Consider the following 21,026-nt stretch of genomic DNA (forward strand, 5'->3'; position numbering starts at 1 on the left):
TCCAAAGCATGCGCACAACAATCCCCATTGCCGAACTGGCTATCGGGAGACAATTTTTTAAAAAAGAAAAAAAATCGCGCGCCTCGATGTTAAGTATTGCTGACTTTTTTTTTCTCTGAAAGTTTGGGGAGAGATGTCTTCCCGGCGGTTGTCGACGGCGCGTGATCGCCGAAGGGTAAGACGAGGCCTGCGGGTGTTACGTTTTCTAGCCGCCCCGATAGGAATCGTTTGAGGGGTAACTGCGGGAAGTCTTTCTCCAAACTTGGACCCTCCACGTTTGCCCAGTAACCGTAAGAATGGTTACTCCATACAGTTATCTGGGTTCCCAAGACACGGTGGAAGAGAGTTGTGCCTTGTGTTTTTTATATTTATGCTGGTCTTTGGTCATAATAAAGTTGCTGTCTGTCTGATAACTCATTTCTCCAGTCCAACAAAGGTAGTTCTCCAGAGCCAGAAATTATTTTCAGCATTTTTTAATGAATGATTCAACAACATTCCTTTAATTAGCAGATTCAGGTGAATTTATCCTTCACATGATGTTGCACTGCCTCTTTTGTAATGATATTTTTAAAAGGCTCATCTTTCCTCTGTTGTTTAAATGCTCCAGATTATTTTGATTAATTCCATTCTTACTTTAACAGATAAAAGAAGCTTTATGATCATAATACACCAAAGTTATGTATGGTGGTTATGAATTTATAGAAGCAACTGGCCAGATTTGTACTGTACACCATTATATGCTAAAAAATAGTTTGCTATTTTCTGATTCATGTATTATGTCAGTACAACATATCAATCTATCTATGAGATGAGATTTTCTTATTTTGTGTAACATGTTTGTCTAATGACAGATAATCTGTTTACAGGATGCTAGCACTTCTAATTACAGGAGAATGAAAACTGTTGGAAGAGCAACTACAGACTATGGAGCAAGTCTTACAAATACTGCCTATCTTTCAAGAGGTATGCTATCCCTCAAGAAAAGAAAGTTATTTGGTCAGACTCCAGCTAAGATAATGATTTCACAAAATCCTGATCTACAGGTAAGGAACAATGAAGAGTGTAACTGAATATAATGTAACTGGCAACATGTTTGAAGAGGAAGCAGCTTTTAAATACTCTTAAGCAATTTAAATTACTCTCTAAGGGTAGGCATCCACAAATTTACTCATCATGACAAGTATTCTCTGGAGTTGGGTTGGCTGCTGAATGTGATATGCTAAAAGTTAAGTGTGTGTATGTGTGTGTGTATATATATATATATATATATATATATATATATATATATGTGTGTGTGTGTGTGTGTGTGTGTGTGTGTGTGTGTGTGTGTGTATATATATATATATGTATGTGTATATATATATATATATATATATATATATATATATATATATATATTCAATGATGCAATATATATATATACCAGAAATAATTCTGGTGATGTGAATATATATGCAGATAATATGCAGTTGGCTGATAGGCTGAATGATTTGCAGCAAATGTTGATGCAATGGATGCAATGAAGATGAATGGTAAAAATCACAATAATAAAGATGAACGTACTACCTAAATTACTTTTTTTATTCCAATTAGATTAGGAAAGGAGTTTTTCGGAAACTTAAATAAAACTATATCTAAATTTATTTGGCAAGGGAAAAAACCGAGAATCAAATTCAAAGTTCTACAAGATTCGAAAGAAAGAGGTGGATTTGGCCTCCCAGATTGGGAAAAATATCCTCAAGAAAATATATCGGAATATTGAAGTACAACAGGCAATGGATGAGGTGGTGGATAGACATAGAAGCAAGGATGGTTTGCAAGACTAAGGCAGGCAAAAATATAGTATTGATGTAAAAAATATAGGCAAAAATATAGTATTGATGTAAGCTATTTTTAACTGCTCCTTTTCTTTTCATCTCAGGACTGTTGCTTCTTTGGTTTAAGTAATTCTTGCACTTGTTGTGCTTTCTTTAACATTGCTTTTTTAAAAAAGAATGAGGAAAAGCATAATGTACAGTGTTTAATTTTTGAAAAAAATATGACTTAAAATGCTGTGTAAATCCTGTCTATATATGTAAAAATATTTACTAAATATACTACCTGCTTTTGATATTATTTTAAATCAGTTGTATAATATAGATTCCTTTATTCTGTTAATAAAGGGGAAGTGATATATTTTTTTCCTTTTTATTTTTCTCTGTTTTTGCTATCTTCTGAGCCATAAAAGCAATATTTTTGTAGATAACATTATAAAATAGAAAGGTACAAAAAAATAACACAGTATTATATAAATTCTTTGTAATAATGTTTTCTTTGCTTTGTAAACTATGACAGGAAAATATAGATCTGAGTTACATTTTTTGCATTTATAATTTTTTTTTCCAGGAGGAAGCTGGTTATCAGATACGGTTCATTATAACTAAACAGTGGACCTTATATAGCGTCACTCCTCTGCATAAATTCTCTTATGGACAATTGCAAGAATATTCTAAACAACTAAGTAATGTTATTACTGCACAAAAGGAAAAGAGATTCATACTGGAAGGTGAAACTGATCTGCCGTTTCAAGCGAAATTTTCTTCATTTTCTGTTTTGAAAACAGAAAAAAAACAAGCAGCAATTCTTATTGAGGTATGTAGTCTTATCTAGTAGGTAACTAATCCAATCTTTTACTAACTGGGTTTGTCTTGATACTTTTGAAAGATATTACAGTGAGCAGGTTATAAAAACTTTGTTCTAGATAATTTTGTTTATCCATCTACAGTGGCTATATATATCTGTATTAAAGTTTTATAATTAACTCCTGGGTTTTTTTTTACCAGATGATTCAAACCCAGGTAATCTAAAATATTTTTTCTTGAAAGATTATTGTATCCATTAAGGAAGATGAAAAAATGTATATTTGTACGCGCGCGCGCACACACACACACACACACAAAGCAGCAAAACTTCTTTGTGCAAGCTTTATGAGTTGGAAAGGTTACAAAATTCAGGTTTTGTTGGGAAAGCAGCATGAAACAAATCCAGCATGAAACAAATCCAGAAACAAATCCAACAAACCTCTGCTCCGATATCTTCTTGCTTTTTAATAACTATATACTTATGCAGCTCTGAACAGTCATAAGGGGAACAACTTGGACCTGTTGTGGTATTTTGCAATATGCTGCTTCTGAATCTGTAGGTTCCTATAGTTACCAAAGGTTATCTGCCAATGAGTGCCAGTTTGATGGTGTGATTAAAGTAGCAGGCTATGACCCAAGAGACTGTGAATTCTAATTTTGCTTAGGCAGAAGCCAGCTGTATCACCTTGGGCTAGTGACTTTTTCTCAGCCCTAGGAAGGAGGCAATGGCAAACCACTTCTGAAAAATCTTGCCAAGAAAACTGCAGGAACTTGTCCAGACAGTATACCAGAATTGGACACTATTGGAAAGGGGGGGGGAAATCTTCCAATTATTTGTTTTGAAAATTGTTCTTTAGGATTGTAATACTGGGTAGCTTCAGAGGGTGTACATTCACATAAATCCAATAGAATCCCTGAAAAATATCCATGTATTAAGAAATTGATCATTTTGAATCTGTATTATATGATACAGTACGGTATGAAATTCAGTAAGTATAACTTTTATTAAAGAATAACTTATTTATTAATGTGTTTATCGTAAGTTCAGAAATTATCTCAATTTCATAGAATTGTAATGTATTCATGAATGTATGTATTCATAATTTTTTTTAGATTATGCAGAGACCTCAAATGGTAGATGATGATGACGAAGAAGAAGAAGAAAAGAAGGTGGTATGGATGGGTTGTTTATGTTACACTTGTACAAGCGATTTTGTTGAGACTCTCTCAGAGGATTTTACTTGTTTGCCTTTATTCCTTGTAAATGGTGCACAGGGTTTCTCAAATATTGTTAAAACATGGCTTCAGGAAACATTTGATTGCTATTTCAGTCCATTGCATATCACTCCTATCCATCTTGCATGGATGGCTGCAGTATGGTCTGGATGCAGTATGGACCACTATACCAAGGCAACAGAACTGACTTTCTCTGTGCCATGTCTACCTTATCCTTTGGATATTTCCTATGCTATCCATCCTGAAGATGCAAAAGCTCTCTGGGATTCAATACACGGTACCCATGAAGAAGTTAAGCAGAAAGAAGTGGAATTATTCATGAACTCCCTTTACAAGCACTTTCATAGGCACTTCAAGATATATTTATCATCTACACAGCTAGTGAAAGTTTCTACATCTGTAGCCTCTATCCATTCATTGGGAAAAATAAAGGTATGCAAACTTGCTTTTCTGATCAATAATAATTATATGAATTTGCTTTAAAAAGAAATGTTTGGGAAGTATACTCTAATGGCATTAGGCACCTCTGATCATATGCAGTTTTTTCCCCCAGCAGTGTCATCTGCAAATAGTTAACGAAGAGTAGTAGACATGGGTATATATGTTTGAATGACCTAAAAAGTGCTATCCATTTTTACTCTATCTTCAGAATCAAAGCAAGATTGCTGCAGCTGCAAGCCCCCTGCTGCTGTTTTGTTCCTGCAGAATGGACTGTGGCAACCTTGATAGGGCTGAAAGATTCATGGGGGGGGGGTGTCTTATCCCACTACAAACCAAAACATGTTGGTTCCATTATCCACTCAGTATCTGAAAGAGAAAGTTGCGGCTTTTAAAAATGTCTTCAAATTTTCATATTTTTTAACCTTACTGTAGAATATGGAACACTTTTCTTTCTGCTATAGCTATCTTGTATCGATAGTTCATTTAGTGACTGTTCAAAGTTACAACAGTACTGAAAAATGTGACTTACGATCAATTTTCACACAACTGTTGCAGCATCCCCTTAGTCATGTGATGAAAATTTGGATGCTTGGCAACTGACTCATTTATGACAGTTGCAGTGTCCTGGGGTCATGTGATGCCCTTTTGGAACTTTCTGACAAGCACAGTCAATGGGGAATCCAGATTCATTTAACAATGTTACTAACTTAACTACAATGATTCACTTAACAACTGTTGCAAGAAAAGTCATAAAATGGGGCAAAAACTCACTTAACAAAAGTTTCACTTAGCAACATAAATTTTGGGCACAATTATGGGTGTAAGTTAAGGACTACCTGTAAAAGCAAACATGGTATTAAGCACATAATGTTTTGTTTTAAGCTTTTAAAGTGCTGGCAGAAGAGGCAAGCTGCAGACCCCATCAGTCAAGTAATTTTGGCTGCTAGGTCCAGTAAGCCTTTTCTGCCATGGCTCCTGCCCTCTAGAACATCTTGCTCCCTGAGGTCAGATCTGCTGCCACACTTTTGGCCTTTTGAAAGGCTTTGGTGCCAATTCACCCAGGGCCCCCAATGGGGGTGTAAGCATGTTGGAGGTGGCTAATGGAGTAGCGAACACCCCATCTCCTTATGTGCACTTTGCTCCCTCCCTCTTCATTCTGCTTAGTTTTATTTTAATTGAATTTCTAAATTTAACATCTTTATTGTTTTAATGTTTTATATTGCATTTTATTCAATGTCTGTAAGCCACCTAGAGTTGCCTTTGGTGAGATGGGTAGCATATTGGTTTGGTAAATAAATTTAGCTTTCTTTAATGTTTGAGACTAGATTAAAAGTGAGGCCAAAATGAGAATGTTGACGATTTTTTGTTTGCTTATTGTTTCCATGGATCTAATGGTATCTCTTTTCTTTTTTAACAGATTCACCATGCCCAATATCTGATGGGAGTTCTGTCACTGCTCACAGAACTGGCACTTTCAAAGATACTGTGACAAATTACTTACTAGATTATATAAAGTTAACTACAGAAAATTTTTTAGGATGAAGTTTGTAGAATTGTTTTTGTCCACTCTTCTCTAGTTGTACTTAAATAGAAGGTAGGTTAAATGTTTTGTATATAGTATAAAAAGCTATATAGTTCCATCTTCATAGTTCTAATATGGATTATTAAAAGAAATATATAACTCAAAAGTACAGTATAATGTTTACAACTGTCTATATACTGAACTTTTGCTCAGAAACTCTAACCAACTAGGTGAGAAAACTTCATAATTTTTAGATTTTAATTTCAGGTGTGTTTTTCATGGAAAAAAACATGGAGATGGGATTAAATTGGGGTTATAATGGCGTGTTTTATACAAAACTTGTATCCATAATTGATTACTTACTTCAGACATAGCTCCGTGAATCATCGGAGCTGGGTCAGGTAGGGTGGGGTGGGCGCAAGAGGAATGGTCTACGATGAGCACCATATTCATTTTACTATCCAGGCAAGAGGTCGGAAGTGCTTCAAAGTAGGGCAGCCTATTTGCAACATGAAAAAACTTCCCGACAGTGACAATTGCTTACCAATGCAATACTGTAGATTGCCTCAAATGGCATTTACTTAGGGTGGAAATTTTTAAGCAGAATCTGGGCAGTCATTAGCCATGGAGTTGAACTAAGTCTCTTAAGTTTTTTCTTTAGGAGGAAAGACATTGGAAGAATGTAAGAGGATAATTTTCTATACCTTTTAAGTGAATCATTAGGTAATTAATGAAATTTTACAAAGTGGAAAATGCCTGGTATGCTTCTTTTAAGCAACAGCTGCCCAGAAACTGAAATAGACATTTAAATAAACAAATGTATTGCTGTAGGTATCTTAATCAGTCAGAGAAGCAGCTGGGGACAGCAATTCATGGATTAATTTGGAACAATATTATGTGGAAGGGATTCAGAAATTATATCAAAAACACACTTTGAATTCTGAGATACCTTTACTGCATTGGATGGCTCAGATTTAGTTAATAACTTTTCTGTGAAAAGTCAGATAAATACAGTTTATGGACAAATACAAAGAGTGGAAAGAAATAAAAGGAATACACTCAAAAGGACAAAGTTTTTTTAAAAGGTGGCATCAGATAAGGCCTTTGATACATTCCCTATGCCAGTTTGTTGGATTATAGCATTTACTTTTGGTGATATGTTCCTTGAGCAGTGGAATGAATAACAGAGATTTGGGAGCTCCATTGCTCATAACATCTGTATTGTTTTTATTGGGCTTGTTTGGACAATTGTCAGAGATGGAGCGCAGCACATGATCTTGCATAATGAGAAGGATGATCTGGCCTGAAAAGTTAGTTGGAAAAGGTTCTACTAGAGTCCTTCTGACCCATGTTAAAGAGCAAATTTATGAGGTACTGCCATAATCTCTGTAATCTCCAGTGAGTTTGGACTTGCTTTTTAATTGTGGTGTTAAAGATCCTCTGGTGATTGTGGACTATTGGACTTGTATTCTCCTTTCTGACAATCAGGAGGCAACAGGTTGACCATTTTCTAAAGTGTAACCATTTTGTTCTACTTGGACAGTCATTACTGTCAATGGAATGCAAAGAAAAGCTGAGAGTATGGACTGCTGGCACAAGCCTGGTCGGGAGGTTTATGGGCCTGTCAGGTTTTGATTCTAGAAGTGCTGTGAGACAAATGTTTTTACTCCCTGCTAGTATGTGTTGGTCTGGATTGTCCTTCTCATTGGGAACTAACTTTGTAGAAGATAGGTTAGTGGACTTTGTGGCCCTGTCTGTTTCGTTACTATTTTGGAGGTGAGACATTGCAACCCAGTCATCTCTGAGAGGTTGCTTGGATGGGGGAGGGTTGGATACTTCGATTTTCAAAAATTTTAGTTATTGTAAATAAAGTGAATGTGCATATCTCAGTTGAATGGCTAGCCAATATGGCTGCTTGATTCTCTGGTTGGACATGGTAGTAGACATGGAAGCTACTTTTTGGCTGCTTAGGAATGAGAGAGCTAATCAAATGGGATGTGCAAGTTGTATACCAATAGTATTGGGTTGAAGGAAATATGGCCATTACTTTTGTCATTTCCAAAAATAATTTTCTACCTGCATTTGCTTTGCTTGAGTCTCAAAGCATTTGTGAGAAATACAAATTATTTCATTTTTCTTAGCATTTTTGGAAAAACTTCTAGAAATATTTGGATTTCCAACACTTAAGGATGTATTGGAAATGCCATAACAAAGAGGAAATGTTTTATTATCTGTAGTAGTTATCTTTTAAAAAATCCCTATAGTACAGGAAGGAAATACATGAAAACTAAAAAAAACACATGAAAACAAAAGTTGAATTAAGACCACATATTGCTATTAGGTACTAGAAAATCTGTGGCCTATTAGGCCCATCTGTTAGATAAGTCTCTTTACCTAAAGCTCGCAGACATTTCCCAACCCTAGCTAAACAAGTTGATGGTCTTGTGAGGGGGTGTAAGAGGTACTGCATGAGTTGGTGAAATTGTGTGAGTATGACATAGATTGAGAAGCTGCACAGAGTGGCATAAGAAGTGCTGTGCAATTTGGGAGGTGGTGGTGTGAGTTGAGAATGGCATACAAGGGGTGTGGTATGGGACAGAAAGCATGCCTGGGAATATGCAAAGTGCTAATGTGAGCACAAAGGGGCTGGGAAATTTGAGCCAGTGGGAGACTTATCTGAATAAATTGCAACATTCCCTGCTGGCTTCCCCATTGCTGATGTTTCCTGCTAGCTTCCCACAGCAAAGACTTTGCTTCTGGGAAGTTGGCAGGGGTCATTGGCAATCACAATCAAGTTTACACTTCCTGTCAGCTTCCGCAGTGACTTTCCTTGTAGGATTCTGACAGGGAAATTATGATTATGTGACTGTGGCTAACAATGGCAGTGCAATGGCACAGCTACACTGAAGCGATCTTAGCTTTGACAATTTCAGTCCCACAGGAGTCATTGCTGGATGTATTCTTTAAATTAGCCCTTTTGAGGTATGTTAATTCAACAATTGTTTTCTTATGATACATCATTTTACATAAATTGAAATTTACAAACAGATATGAGAGTTTTAGTAGTATATAGATGACCTCAGAGAATATATAAAAAAAAAAAGCATTGTATTAAAACTTACGGTGATAGCAGAAAGAGTCAGTTTGGCACAACATTGGAAAAGAGAAACTTTGCAAATAATACACAGTTGGGAGACTAAACTGAAGAATGGGCAGTAATGGAAAAATGGAATGACTAATGTGTATTGACAGCAGAAATATATACAATTTCAAGCAGGAATGGTTCACTTATATACAATATATCATAAAGCAAAGAGTATGTTTTTTCAAAGAAAAGTCTTTCAATAATAATGCCGTAAAAAACTGGCAATGGTTAAGGTCAGGAAAGTTGAAGAAAGAGACAGAGGGGCTAATTCTGGCTGCATAAGACCAAACCTTAAGAACAAATCCATACAAAGCCAGAATTGAGAAGACAATGACAAATAGCAAATGCCACCTCTGCAAAGAAACTGAAGAAACAATGGACCACCTTATTAGCTGCAAGAAGAATGCATAAACAACGGCATGACAAAGTAGCAATAATAGTATATTGGAAGATCTGCAACAAATAGCATTTGCGTCTAAGCAAGAACTGGTGGGACCACTAAATAGACAAAGTAAGAGAAAATGAAGCTAAAGTGCTCTGAGACATTTGTATTCAAACACATAACACATCGGACTTAACAACTGTCAATAAGAAAGATAAAAAAGTCTGGATAGTGAACATAGTAGTACTTGGAGGCAGTAGGATAGAAGAGAAAGAAATGGAGAAAATCACAAAATAAAAAGACCTGAAAATAGAAATAGAATAACTGTGGCAAAAGAAAGAAAAGATATACCAATACTGATAGGTACCTTGGGTGCAAATCCAGAAAAACTGGAGTACTACTTGACCACCATTATCATTTGGCAGCTGCAGTGTGCTGCAGCTCCAAAAAGGCCAACATAGTTCTAGATTACATTAACAGGGATAGAATCAAGATCACGTGACGTATTAATACCACTTTATAATGACTTGGTAAGGCCACACTTTGGAATACTGCATCCAGTTTTGGTCACCACGATGTAAAAAAAGATGTTGAGATTCTAGAAAGAGTGCAGAGAAGAGCAACAAAGATGATCAAGGGATTGGAGACTAAAACATAAAGAACGGTAGCTGGAATTGGGTATGTCTAATTTAATGAAGAGAAGGACTAGGGGTGACATGATAGCAATGTTCCAATATCTCAGGGGTTGCCACAAAGAAGAGAGAGTTAAGCTATTCTCCAAAGCAGCTGAAGGTGGGACAAGAAGCAATGGATGGAAACTAATTAAGGAGAGAAGCAATCTAGAACTAAGAAGAAATTTCCTGACAATTACAATAATTAACCAGTGGAACAGCTTGCCTCCAGAAGTTGTGAATGCTCTAACACTGGAGGTTTTTAGGAAAAGATTGGACAATCATTTGTTTGAAATGGTATAGGATTTCCTGCCTGAACAGGGGTTTGGACTAGAAGACCTCCAAGGTCCCTTCCAACTCTGATTATTCTATTCCTATTCTGTTCCGTTCCACTCCACTCCATTCTTGACTATGGTCAATTGCAAAAGGAGCAGTTTACTATGTAACTGCAGGTCATTGGGAAGGACTTGATAGGTGGATAAAATGCCAAATCCAGTCTAAACATCTGGCTGACCGCAATGAACCATATTTAAAATTACCCAAGCAGAAATAATATCCAAAGTACCAAAAAGAATTTTAAAAAATCTAAGTAGCAATTCCTGGCTGTGGGAAGGAAGAGAGGAGGGGCTACCAGAATTTATTGATTGATTGATTCAGTTTATATAATTGCCTATCTCACTCTGGGCTGGTCACAATAGTTAAAACAACAATCCAGTAAAAACACATTGAAAGCCAATATACAAACATACAAAAAACATTGACCAAAGTCCATCCTTGTATTAAGCTCAACAAAGCCATTGTAAAAGCTCCCCATTTTTGCCAGACCCCAAGCACAGTAATGGAGTCCTGGCTTCAGGGCCTTTCTTAAGGCCACCAAGGTCAGAGCCAATCTAAATTCTGGAGAAATAATCTTCCAAAGGACAGGCATCTGGATATGGGATTGAGATTGCATCAGATACTCTTCTAGGTGCATTTTTTCTTGTCCTTTTAGGTCTCAGCAGCTTTTCATACTGTTAACCATGTTATATTATTGGACAAGCTCTGGAAGTTGGGGATTAGGATATAGGTAGTCCTTGACTTAACAGTTCATTTAGTGATTGTTCAAAGTTAAAATGGCACTGAAAAAAGTGACTTGTGACTGTTTTTCAGTTATGACCCTTGCAGCATCACCTTAATCAGGTGATCAGAATTCAAATGCTTGGCATCTAGTTCATATGTATGACCGTTGCTGTGTCCCAAGGTCATGTGATCACTTTTTGTGACCTGACAAGCAAAGTCAATGGGGAAACCAGATTCACTTAACAATTGGGTTACTAACTTATCAACTGCAGTGATTCACTTAACCGTGGCAAGAAAGGTCGTAAAATGGGGCAAAACAAATGTCTCATTTAACAACAGAAATTTTGGGCTTGATTGTGGTCATAAGTCGAGGACTACCTGTATTTTTTTTTTAATAGCTCTGCTCTTCTATTGACAGTTTCAATCTTGTTGCAGTGTAGGAGAGATGGGCCTGATAGCTCTTCACTTATGGCTCCATAGTTTGGTCCTTAGCTCCCTGCTTTTTAATAGCTAGATGAAATCACTGGGTGAGGTCATCTGACAATTAGGGTATTGTATCATCTGTAAGGTGAAGACATCAACTGTAAATTGCAACTTCAGGAGGAATGCTTTTATGTTCTCTCCTTGAAGCCTGCTCAGGGCTAGATGGGAGAGAACAAGCTCTGAGGGAACCCATGTGAGGTGGCGTTGCTGTTATCCTTGGATAAACAGATGCTACTCATCTCTGGAGCAGATTTGTGGTTGGGGAATCCTTTGGGACTCATGTCTCCTGCTTGAACAACAGGTGAACGTTGTGTGTAGTGGGTTTTTGCTCAACTTTGGCTGGTGCACCAAATGCACTGTTATATAATGAAGGTTGACTTAATGACAAGCATACATGCTGTCATTACAACCTGTATACACAAATGCAGTGTGCTTTCCATGGGAGTCCCTTTGCGGCCCCATGTCTTAACTGGCTTCTTACATTGGGAGCATATTACCAGTTTATTACCAGTTCAGGTCTAAATACAATTTAAAGTAGAGCCTTTCACGGCTTGACACTTGGGCACCTATGGGATTGCTTCCCTCCAACCAGATTTGGCCCAACCTGTTAAATCATGTAGAAAAGTGCACCTGTCTTGTTCCACATTTCTGGTGAAGGTAAAAGGTGTTGCACTAATGCTATGGAATGAGCTCTCTACTGAGATCAAACTGGTTGCCTTCCTGTAGCTTTTAGAAAGTCATTCATAGCAGCTTTTTCAAATAGCTTTTCATTTACACCTTTTGTATCACTTGTTCTTACTTACTGAGACTACATATATCAGTTGATCTACATAAAAGAGTATTCATACTTACAATAAACAAACATTTTAAGTATTATAATATCAGTTTGGCAAATACAGGGGTCACGAGAGAACAGAATACTCACACAGATTTTATTTAATAACACTATACATGTTAACATGCTAGAAAAAGCATAAATGATATGTAAACAATTGTTTACAGAATACTTTTTCTTCATAAAGGTGCAAATGTTCAATATGTAAACACAAGAATGCCAACCTTTAGGGTAAAAAAGTTTTATCATCTCAAGTAATGTCTCCCAAAATTGGATTTGTGATTCTCCACCCCATCCCAATCTATGAATAGATGTAATAGACATTGAATGAAGATGCTTGAGTTTACAAACAAAATTGTTTCTTATAAAGGTGAAAGGACACGTTAGTATCACTTGTTTTTTTCCAATGGTTATAATCCACCAAGATTATTCATTCTTTTGCAGTTTTTGGAATTACAAGAAGTGATTAGTGTCATGGGCTGTATCAAAATAAGAATTGTTATCACCCATTTCAGATGTAAGCGGTACATAGATATCCTGCACCTGATTCAGCTACAATGCTGGCATTGTTGTAATAAATATATTTTTACAATCCAATTTTCGTAAACCGGTCTAGGACCACCCCAACAGAATAAAACTACATCTTAAGGATAAATAAGAAAAGCTAAACTGAAAGTTCTAATGTTCTAATCATTCTCTTCAGAAGCATAGTAAGGCTGGTTTTCTTATACTTTGGAATCCAGAAATTCAGACATTTAAAGCAGAGTAAGCATAGTACCTGAGGTTAAATGGGAATTTATTTTATTTCCTATTAATTATTGAGGATTCTTTTTCCCCTTTAACCCATATTGCAAGATTACAATCCAGATTTGTGATTGTGTATTAAAGAAATGTTCCCACTATGCCAATAGTGAAATGCATCTAAGGTTTTCACTCATTTCAGTAAAATTAATGGCACTAAATAAAAGTAGACCTGGGTTCTGTTTAGTTTTTTGGAAGCCATCTAATAAATTGTGCTAAAAGTTCAATATTTCTATTTCTTGTTCCATTAATCAGATCATGAATTTGCAATACTTTGTTCTTGTTTCAATTTTCTGAGTAACATTGATATTTTTATTTAATAGCTGTGTGTGTGTGTGTGTGTGTGTGTGTGTGTGTGTGTGAGAGAGAGAGAGAGAGAGAGAGAGAGAGAGAGAGAGAGAGAGAGAGCTGAATTAAATGGAATAAGCCTCAGTTTTAAGAAAACTGCCCAATAATCTCAGTACAATGAATTTTAAACAAAATCTATCATTCATCCTGCTGAAATGAGTAGGTTGTATGCCATTTTCTTTATAACAAGGCAGATGCCGAGGGCTATCTGGTTTTATTACATGCTTTCTGAACAAGGCAAATGATGTTTATAGAAACATTGCTCTTACAGCTTGTCACTTCTCACAGGTTCACCTCTTTGAAAGAACTCACATATATCTGGGATCATAGACAATACTTGGAGTAACAGTGGATTCCAGTTCCAGCAAAAAGATTGTATTAGGATAGGAAGATAAAGACAAGGAAATTACTGTTCCAGGGAGTTTTCTGCAGTAGGGTAGCATGTTCTTCCTTAATTGTAGCAGAAGGCAAATGTTTGAATATCCACTACGGTTCCAAAGGAAGAGGCACAGCAAAAACATAAGTGATCTCATTTTACTAGAGTCTTGAAAGGCTCTTAAGTTACCTAACACAAATGTTTCAGTTAGAATGAGGAAACAAGGAAATGTTTCCCTTTGGCTCTTTACCATATATGGGATTCGCAATGTGTCATTTTGATAACCCCCACACCTCCTCCAAGTCGACGATAGTTCATCCCTCCATACAGCCTGCAAAAGAAATGTTGTTATTCTTCTATAACAAAAAGTATAAGAGTTAGAGATAAAGACTGCTGAAAAGTCTAAAACTGAGGATTCTTAACGTAATTAAATTAGAAAATGAGACAAAGTCATTTATATTAAATGTATGCAAATTTACATGATGCTTGTAAGTTAACAAGCTTGTAAGGAGTTCGTGAGGTTTTTCATCAGATCCTCACAACTTACGCTTTTAATTCCAATATTTTATTCATTTACTATGATGAATGAAATAATTAAAATTTGGATGAAACAAACTGCAATAATAAAAATGTTAAAATCATATGAAATGCCATATTGAATTAGAAAAAAAATTAATATAAGCTTTGGTTTCTGCAGGCAAATTTTAAATTATTATTTTAGAAGATCCATTATTGACTACACCTTATTCATTCATCAAAACATAAATGATTTTCCCTATATATTGTGATTACAACACATGTTAAGCCATGACTGTAATCAAGGTTTGTTGAACAAACTAAAGTAAGTTGTCAATGTGTTTGATGAATGGAAGGTTTGCTTTCCTTTTTTAAGAAGTTATTTTCTTGCACCTCTGTGAATTAGTTAAAAATTAGGGCAAAGCTAAAAATAAGTTGGGAATAAACTAAGAAAAAAAGCAACACTCACGCTCTTATGTGCTAAGATGCAATTAGTAAGCTAATAACATCTCTTGCATGTTCTCAGATTTTCTTTGTAATTTGATTAGCAGAATATTTTAAAAATTAGAATGAAAATACCTTGCATATACCAAGTTAAAAGTATCTATGTGTCTGAGGCCTTTCTGCACATTTTATTTAAGGTAAAATCTTCAATATCTACAAATGTCCTATCTGCAATAAGGCAAATGACTTAACATGGTCTTTTTATTTTTATTTTATTTTTTTAAACTTTCCGATATACTCTTCAGTTTTAATTTATACATCAGCTAATTTTGTTATATTGCCATCTAGTTTGTACTGATTTTCTAAGAACACAGTTAACAGATATAAGTGATAAAAGAATGTTTATTCTTGCCCTGGGAAATTATTTTACCTATTCATCTATTCATTAACTTGATGTGAATAGAACTCATTCTTTGTGACCAGCTACCCTAAACCTGGTACTGTGCATTTTGAATCATGGCAATTCCATATTAATGTAGATCCTATAAACCTAATTACATATTGGAAAAGATTTTTTCTATAGTAAATTCTTTGAAAAGAGAACTATTATCAAACATGCAAAATTCAATCAAATATCACTTCTTAAATGCCCTGCGTGTTCTATTTGGAATTTTTGTTTAAAGGGATTCTATTCAAAACTCAATTATGCCTTCAAAGTAATTAGAATTCCAGAATAGCTCAGGTTGGGGATTAAGAAAAGCTGAATTTCACTACTGATATAATTCTCTTATAATTTGTTCTATGTAAGAATAAATAACTTTGGAAGATAATAGGTATGTGTTACCTTTGTAGAGTTTGTCTGGTATTAATTGTGCACATTTACACAGCTTTAATCAAACTCACTTCCATTTCAGAAATCATAGATCAGTGATGGCAAACCTTTTAGAGACCGAGTGCCCCAAAACCACCCTGCCCCCACCCCCATCGCTCTGCCCCGCCCCATCCCACCTGCCGGGCCACCCACCACCTCCACGGCCCGCTCAAGATTGCTCAGGCGGCCTTGCAGCACCATAGTGGCCAGGCCCCCATCCGTGCCCCGCATCATCTGCGACGGGGCGCGAGGGCAGAGTCTTGTCCCTGCTGCCCAGCTGCCATGTGCTTGGCTGTGCTGCTCTGCACCGGGGGGGGTGACTCTTCTCTGGGGAGGTTGCTGATGAGGAGGGGGAGGCAGGGCTGGAGCGATGGCGCGCGTGCCCACAGAGAGGGCTCTGAGTGCCGCCTCTGGCATGCATGCCATAGGTTCGCCACCACTGTCATAGATCATGAATTCTGAATGTATGTGTATTCCTCCTGCCCTAAACCCACAGTGGGTGCTTTGTACAGACATTATGCCACATCAGAAATGTGTTTTATTTGGCTTTGGTTAAATACATAAGGAATTTGGAAGGGGGGGGTTTAAGTTATTGGAAATGTGATCATGATATAAATTCTGCCTCTTGATTACTTGTAGGCAAGTATGAAATGGCAGACCTTTTGTCATGATGTCACAACATGTTTTGTATTTTGGCACCATCATGTTTAGAATTGGACATCTATAGTTTAGTATAATGGGTGAAATCAATCATTATATCTTGTACTCCATAGATCCAGGGTCCTCAACCCCTGGGCCATGGCCCGTTCAGAAGTGGTTGGCAAGTGCACTTGTGCAGGAAGCTCCATTAGTGTGAGTGGCAGACTCGTGCTTACTCAGGAAGCTCCATTTGTATGAGCAGTGTGCACTCATGAGCAAAATGCCATTTGTGTGAACAGCAGGCGCATGTACCTGCCGCTTTTGTAAATGGAGCCAGGCGTGCCCACTGCTTGCGTGGAATCATCCCCTCTTCCCACCTCTGGTTCACAAAGCCAGAATGGTTGGAGATTGCTGCCATAGATTATAGTTTGTTTGTGAACTAACCCATTATTTTCAAGAGCTGATTATATAATCAGAGAGATAACAAGTTGAAATAAATAGTGTGACTTATGCTCTCCTTATCACTGTTCAAAAGTTAGTTTACCTCCATGTGTTGGCATCGGGATCAAATACCTCAATAGTCTTCAAGTATGTTGTGCCATCAAAGCCTCCTACAGCCATTAGTTGTCCGTTCACTACAGCAAGTCCAACCTAAGAGATAATTAAGTCTGGTCTAGTAGTTAAGTCTGATCTAATAGTTAGGTCAGTCACTCTCTCTCAGTCCAACTCACCTCGTGGAGTTGTGGGGGAAATAAGAGGAAGAAGAAATATTAGTAATATTTGCTGCCTTGAGTTATGTATCAAAATAATAAAGGCAGGATGTAGATAAATAAATAAAAATATTTCTGTTAGCAAGAATGCTGCAATACAAATTTTTGATGTTCAGTGTTCTAAAAGGAAAACATTGCAACTGTAGTGATGGCAATTCCTGCAGTGCTATTGCCAATTGTTAACTGAATCCTATGGTCATTTAACAAGGCAACTTCTTGCTAGCTTCCCACAGCCAAAGTCAATGGAAAAGAAGGCAGGAGGTTGCAAGGTACAGGTTAGCAGGCTAGTATGTAAGTGGTTGCTGCTGTGTGGGAGAGGAAGTGAGAGGGTGCAAGGATGCATGAGGAGTGTGGTGCAGGTGAAGCAGACTGCATAAGGGAATGTGCAAGAGGTGCGCAAGTCAAGAAGGAGCACAATAAGCACTGATTAGGAAGGGTGTGAAGGGATATGCAAGAGGCATAGTTGGAGAAGAGTATATGAGAAAGCATGGATTGGAGGGGTATGCAAGGAACAGTCAGAAAACAGGAGGTGCAGGTCGGATAGGCAGTGGTGTGAGGGAGGTGCAGCAAGGGTTGGGGAGGATTTGCAAGGGTGCCCAAATGGTTGGCATGGCACAAATGCAGAGAGACAGGTGGGGGAGACTTACCCCAGTGATTTGCAATCTTCCCTGCTGGCTTTCTCATTGACTTTCTGGAGAAGATGGCAGGGAAGATTGCAAATGGTGATGCATGATTGCAGGGTACCTGACAACCATTCAAAAGTACGAAAGTTGTCAAGTGCCTAGACTGCATTCACATGACTGCAGGGGTGCTGGGATGGCCAGAGCTCCATGAAGTGGTTATAACCACCATTCATTCAGTGCTACTGTACTTTGAATGGTTGCTCAACCAATGGTCATAGGTCGAGGACTACCTGTAATTATTTTTATGCACATGTAAAACACCTGGAACAGTAACATTGCACAGATCAGCTTATATGCCTAAGTTTCATTCAAATACTGTAACATACAGTATCTAAAGATCTTTCATTAAAAATGATCTTTCTTATACTGGGTAATCTGATCCTTTATAAATAATTATTATAGTACACATCAATATGGAGCTGGGGTTCTAAGTTCATTCGGCTATAATTTCTATGCACAAAACAAACACATTTCTCCAAAGAAGACTACCGATACTATGCTATCTTTTCCTTTTCCAAATTCTAAGTTTTTAATTGCAACTTTTGCACTCCTATTAAATTGGTCTCTTAATGCTTGGCAGTTTAATCATGGAAGATATGGAGAAATAGTAGTCAACCAACCAAAGATCTTACCCCACTACGGCGTGATGTCATGGCTACTACAGGAGACCACTGGTTAGTTCTGGGATTATATCGCTCAGCACTGCTAAGTTCGGTAGTATCATCTCTGCCTCCCACAGCATAGATCATATCTTGATACACGGCACACCCTAGGTGCTTGCGTCGAGTGCCCATAGGTGCAATTGTATGCCAGCGATTCTCCTGGGGATTGTAGCGTTCCACTGTGGATGGTTTTTATGATACTGGTCAAACAATAAAGACATCTAACAACAGCAATACACAGTCTAACACCCCTTCTCCCCCCATCAACAGCTGTAACAATAATCAGAAGAACAGAGGAGATATTGGAAATTATCAAATTAAAGGCTAATCTAATTCAGTATTCAGTGGTAGCCCATCAGATGTTTTCAAGCAATACCAAAGAGTGTTAAAAAAAGTGGCAGCTTGTGCATATTATCTCTCAAATCTGGAGATATACTAACTATAAAAAACTGGTTCTATTTATCATATCCTACATGAACTTTTTAATCCTGAGGAACTGTTAATCACTTTTAATCAAAATTCTCAGCTGATTTATCTTGGAAATCTGTCTATCATATAGAGACAACCAATCTACTTAAGAATTAATGGTATAACAACTTGGTAAAAAATTTATCTTTCCTGCTGTGTTATTTTTTACTCAATAACAGTGATTATTTCATTGTTCAATGTCCCTGAGCAACAAAGGGATGAAAGTAAATTGAACTTCTATGGGAAATACCTGTATTCAGAGGTGATGTCCCATCAGAGCCTCCAACAGCATATAGGAAGCCCCCTAACACAGCCACAGCCACCCCAAGTCGCCTAGTACTCATGGAAGCTACACGAGTCCATTTGTTTTCTTTTGGATCATATCTGAAACAAAAAGAAAGAAACATCTCACTGCTAGTAAAGTAATTCTGCTATCTTCCTGAAGGAACTCTGTTTCCAAATTGATTTGTAAAATACCTTTCAACGATGTTGAGACAGGAAACACCATCCTGACCACCTACAGCATACAGATATCCACCAAGTACTGCCACCCCAACACTGGTTCTGCAGGTGCTGGTAGGTGCCACATCGCTGCTCCATTGATTGGTTTTTGGATCATATCTGGAAAAGAAAGATATATTTTAGTCTTCACCATAGGCGTAAAAGTTCTCTTTTTCTTATGAGTTCTATATTTTCCTCTATTGAAAGTTCTGTTGATCATCTATACTGTTAAGAGTTCACCTGGATTGAGATTAAATACTGGACTAAAAGCAAAAACTATATTCAGAGTAGTATTTTTGTTCAGAATAAATAACTTTGATTCAGTCCAAAAGAGGGAGAGGAGAGGAAGGTGAAATTGTTTTCTTTTCTTTTGAAAACTTTCATTACCTGATACATACTTAAGTCTCACTGGATTGCTCATGATTTTTAAGATGGTCTGGCTTATGTGTTGAATTTAAGCTGCTGCTTTTAATGCTAATTTGTAGCTGATCCTTAGGATTGCTTATATTTTTAAACTGAATATTGTATTAATGCAAGCTACAGAGGTGGAGAAATTTGTTAAGTAAGAGCTGTATTTATAGGGAGCAAGCATTATGTGTATGTGGGGGGGGGGGTAGGAAAGATGTTCCTAAATTGGCAAGGTCTCATTACCCACATGATCCAAGTTACAATTTTCTGATTTTACTTTTTCAGGTTAGCGTGGTGAGATCTGGACTTGTTTCTTTGGCTTGTTCTCTACTGTTTTACAAAGCACTGAAAACATCAAAGCTGACCAAAGATCAAATGCTTAGCCGTTGTTTCTTAATTATGATGGCTGCAGTGTTTCAGGTCATGTGATCATCTTTTGCAACCTTCTGATACGCAAACTCAATGGGGAAGCCAGATTCAATTAACAACCATGTTACTACCTAACCACAATGATTCACTTAACAATTGTGGCCAGAAAAGTCCTACAATGGGGCACAATTCACTTGAACAACTGTCTTAGCAACACAAATTTTGGGCTCAGTTGTGGTCATATGTAGACTACCTATATATATTTTTTTTTGAAAGGAAAGAAAAATCCCATCATTTTAATAATAATACAAAAGCCATGTGAAGATAACTTCTACATTGCATTTATTATTAAGTAATATATTGGAATATAATTAGTAATTAGCATGATGATCTTAAAAAGTCTTCCTATGGCTGAGACTGAACCTTTTATCCAGACTTTAAGTCTCCAGATGCCAAGACCTGGGCTCCACTTGTTTGGCCTGGGTTTGTGATACACAACTGGTATTATCCACATAATGGTGACAGCCAAACCCATGCCACTAGATAAACTCACCCAATGGTCTCAAGTAGACAGTAAATAGAAAAGTTGAGAGAGTTGAGTCCTGAGGACCCCCAGAAAACAGGAGCTTTGTCTTTATCTCCCCTCCAACACTAACTGAAACTGCCTCTGGGTAAAGGAATAAAACCACCATAAAACAGTGTCACTGTTCCCAAGTCTCAGATACTATGATTTAGGATACATATCTTGCTTTTCCATTAAATAAATGATTTATTT

The 21,026-nt window shown here is 37.1% G+C and overlaps 2 protein-coding genes across 3 annotated transcripts in view; one reads left to right on the plus strand and one right to left on the minus strand.

The window, feature by feature from the left end:
- CENPL (centromere protein L) lies at positions 1 to 20,369 on the plus strand. 2 transcript variants are annotated; one of them, XR_005557379.1, is made up of 6 exons: positions 1 to 175; positions 867 to 1,043; positions 2,386 to 2,631; positions 3,735 to 4,289; positions 5,716 to 5,892; positions 20,168 to 20,369. XR_005557379.1 is itself a non-coding variant. In XM_039348964.1 (5 exons), exons 1-5 carry the CDS (start codon positions 134 to 136, stop codon positions 5,785 to 5,787), a joined length of 1,092 nt encoding a protein of 363 aa, XP_039204898.1. In that variant the 5' UTR covers positions 1 to 133; the 3' UTR covers positions 5,788 to 6,885. The 2 variants fall into 2 exon arrangements, 1 of the variants encoding a protein (XP_039204898.1); XM_039348964.1 differs by lacking the exon at positions 20,168 to 20,369 and having other exon boundaries at positions 5,716 to 6,885.
- Positions 12,472 to 21,026, minus strand: part of KLHL20 (kelch like family member 20) — a 23,084-nt gene continuing 14,529 nt past the window's right edge. Inside the window, exons 9-13 of the mRNA XM_039348963.1 lie at positions 19,451 to 19,594; positions 19,224 to 19,357; positions 18,476 to 18,684; positions 16,935 to 17,041; positions 12,472 to 14,251 (exon numbers count right to left, since the gene is read on the minus strand). Coding sequence (XP_039204897.1) covers positions 14,167 to 14,251; positions 16,935 to 17,041; positions 18,476 to 18,684; positions 19,224 to 19,357; positions 19,451 to 19,594 — 679 coding nt within the window. The 3' untranslated portion in view covers positions 12,472 to 14,166. The remainder of the gene's footprint in view (positions 14,252 to 16,934; positions 17,042 to 18,475; positions 18,685 to 19,223; positions 19,358 to 19,450; positions 19,595 to 21,026) is intronic.

This window comes from Crotalus tigris, unplaced genomic scaffold (genome assembly GCF_016545835.1).
Source record: "Crotalus tigris isolate CLP2741 ecotype Arizona unplaced genomic scaffold, ASM1654583v1 scf7180000018217.1405312, whole genome shotgun sequence".
In the NCBI taxonomy this organism is placed as follows: Eukaryota; Metazoa; Chordata; class Lepidosauria; order Squamata; family Viperidae; genus Crotalus; species Crotalus tigris.

Excerpts from the sequence above, each read along its gene's own strand:
- CENPL (XM_039348964.1), top strand. The coding sequence starts at position 134 with ATGTCTTCCCGGCGGTTGTCGACGGCGCGTGATCGCCGAAGG. Across the intron at positions 1,044-2,385 it reads CACAAAATCCTGATCTACAG|GAGGAAGCTGGTTATCAGAT; the intron begins GTAAGGAACAAT and ends TTTTTTTTCCAG. Across the intron at positions 4,290-5,715 it reads ATTCATTGGGAAAAATAAAG|ATTCACCATGCCCAATATCT; the intron begins GTATGCAAACTT and ends CTTTTTTAACAG.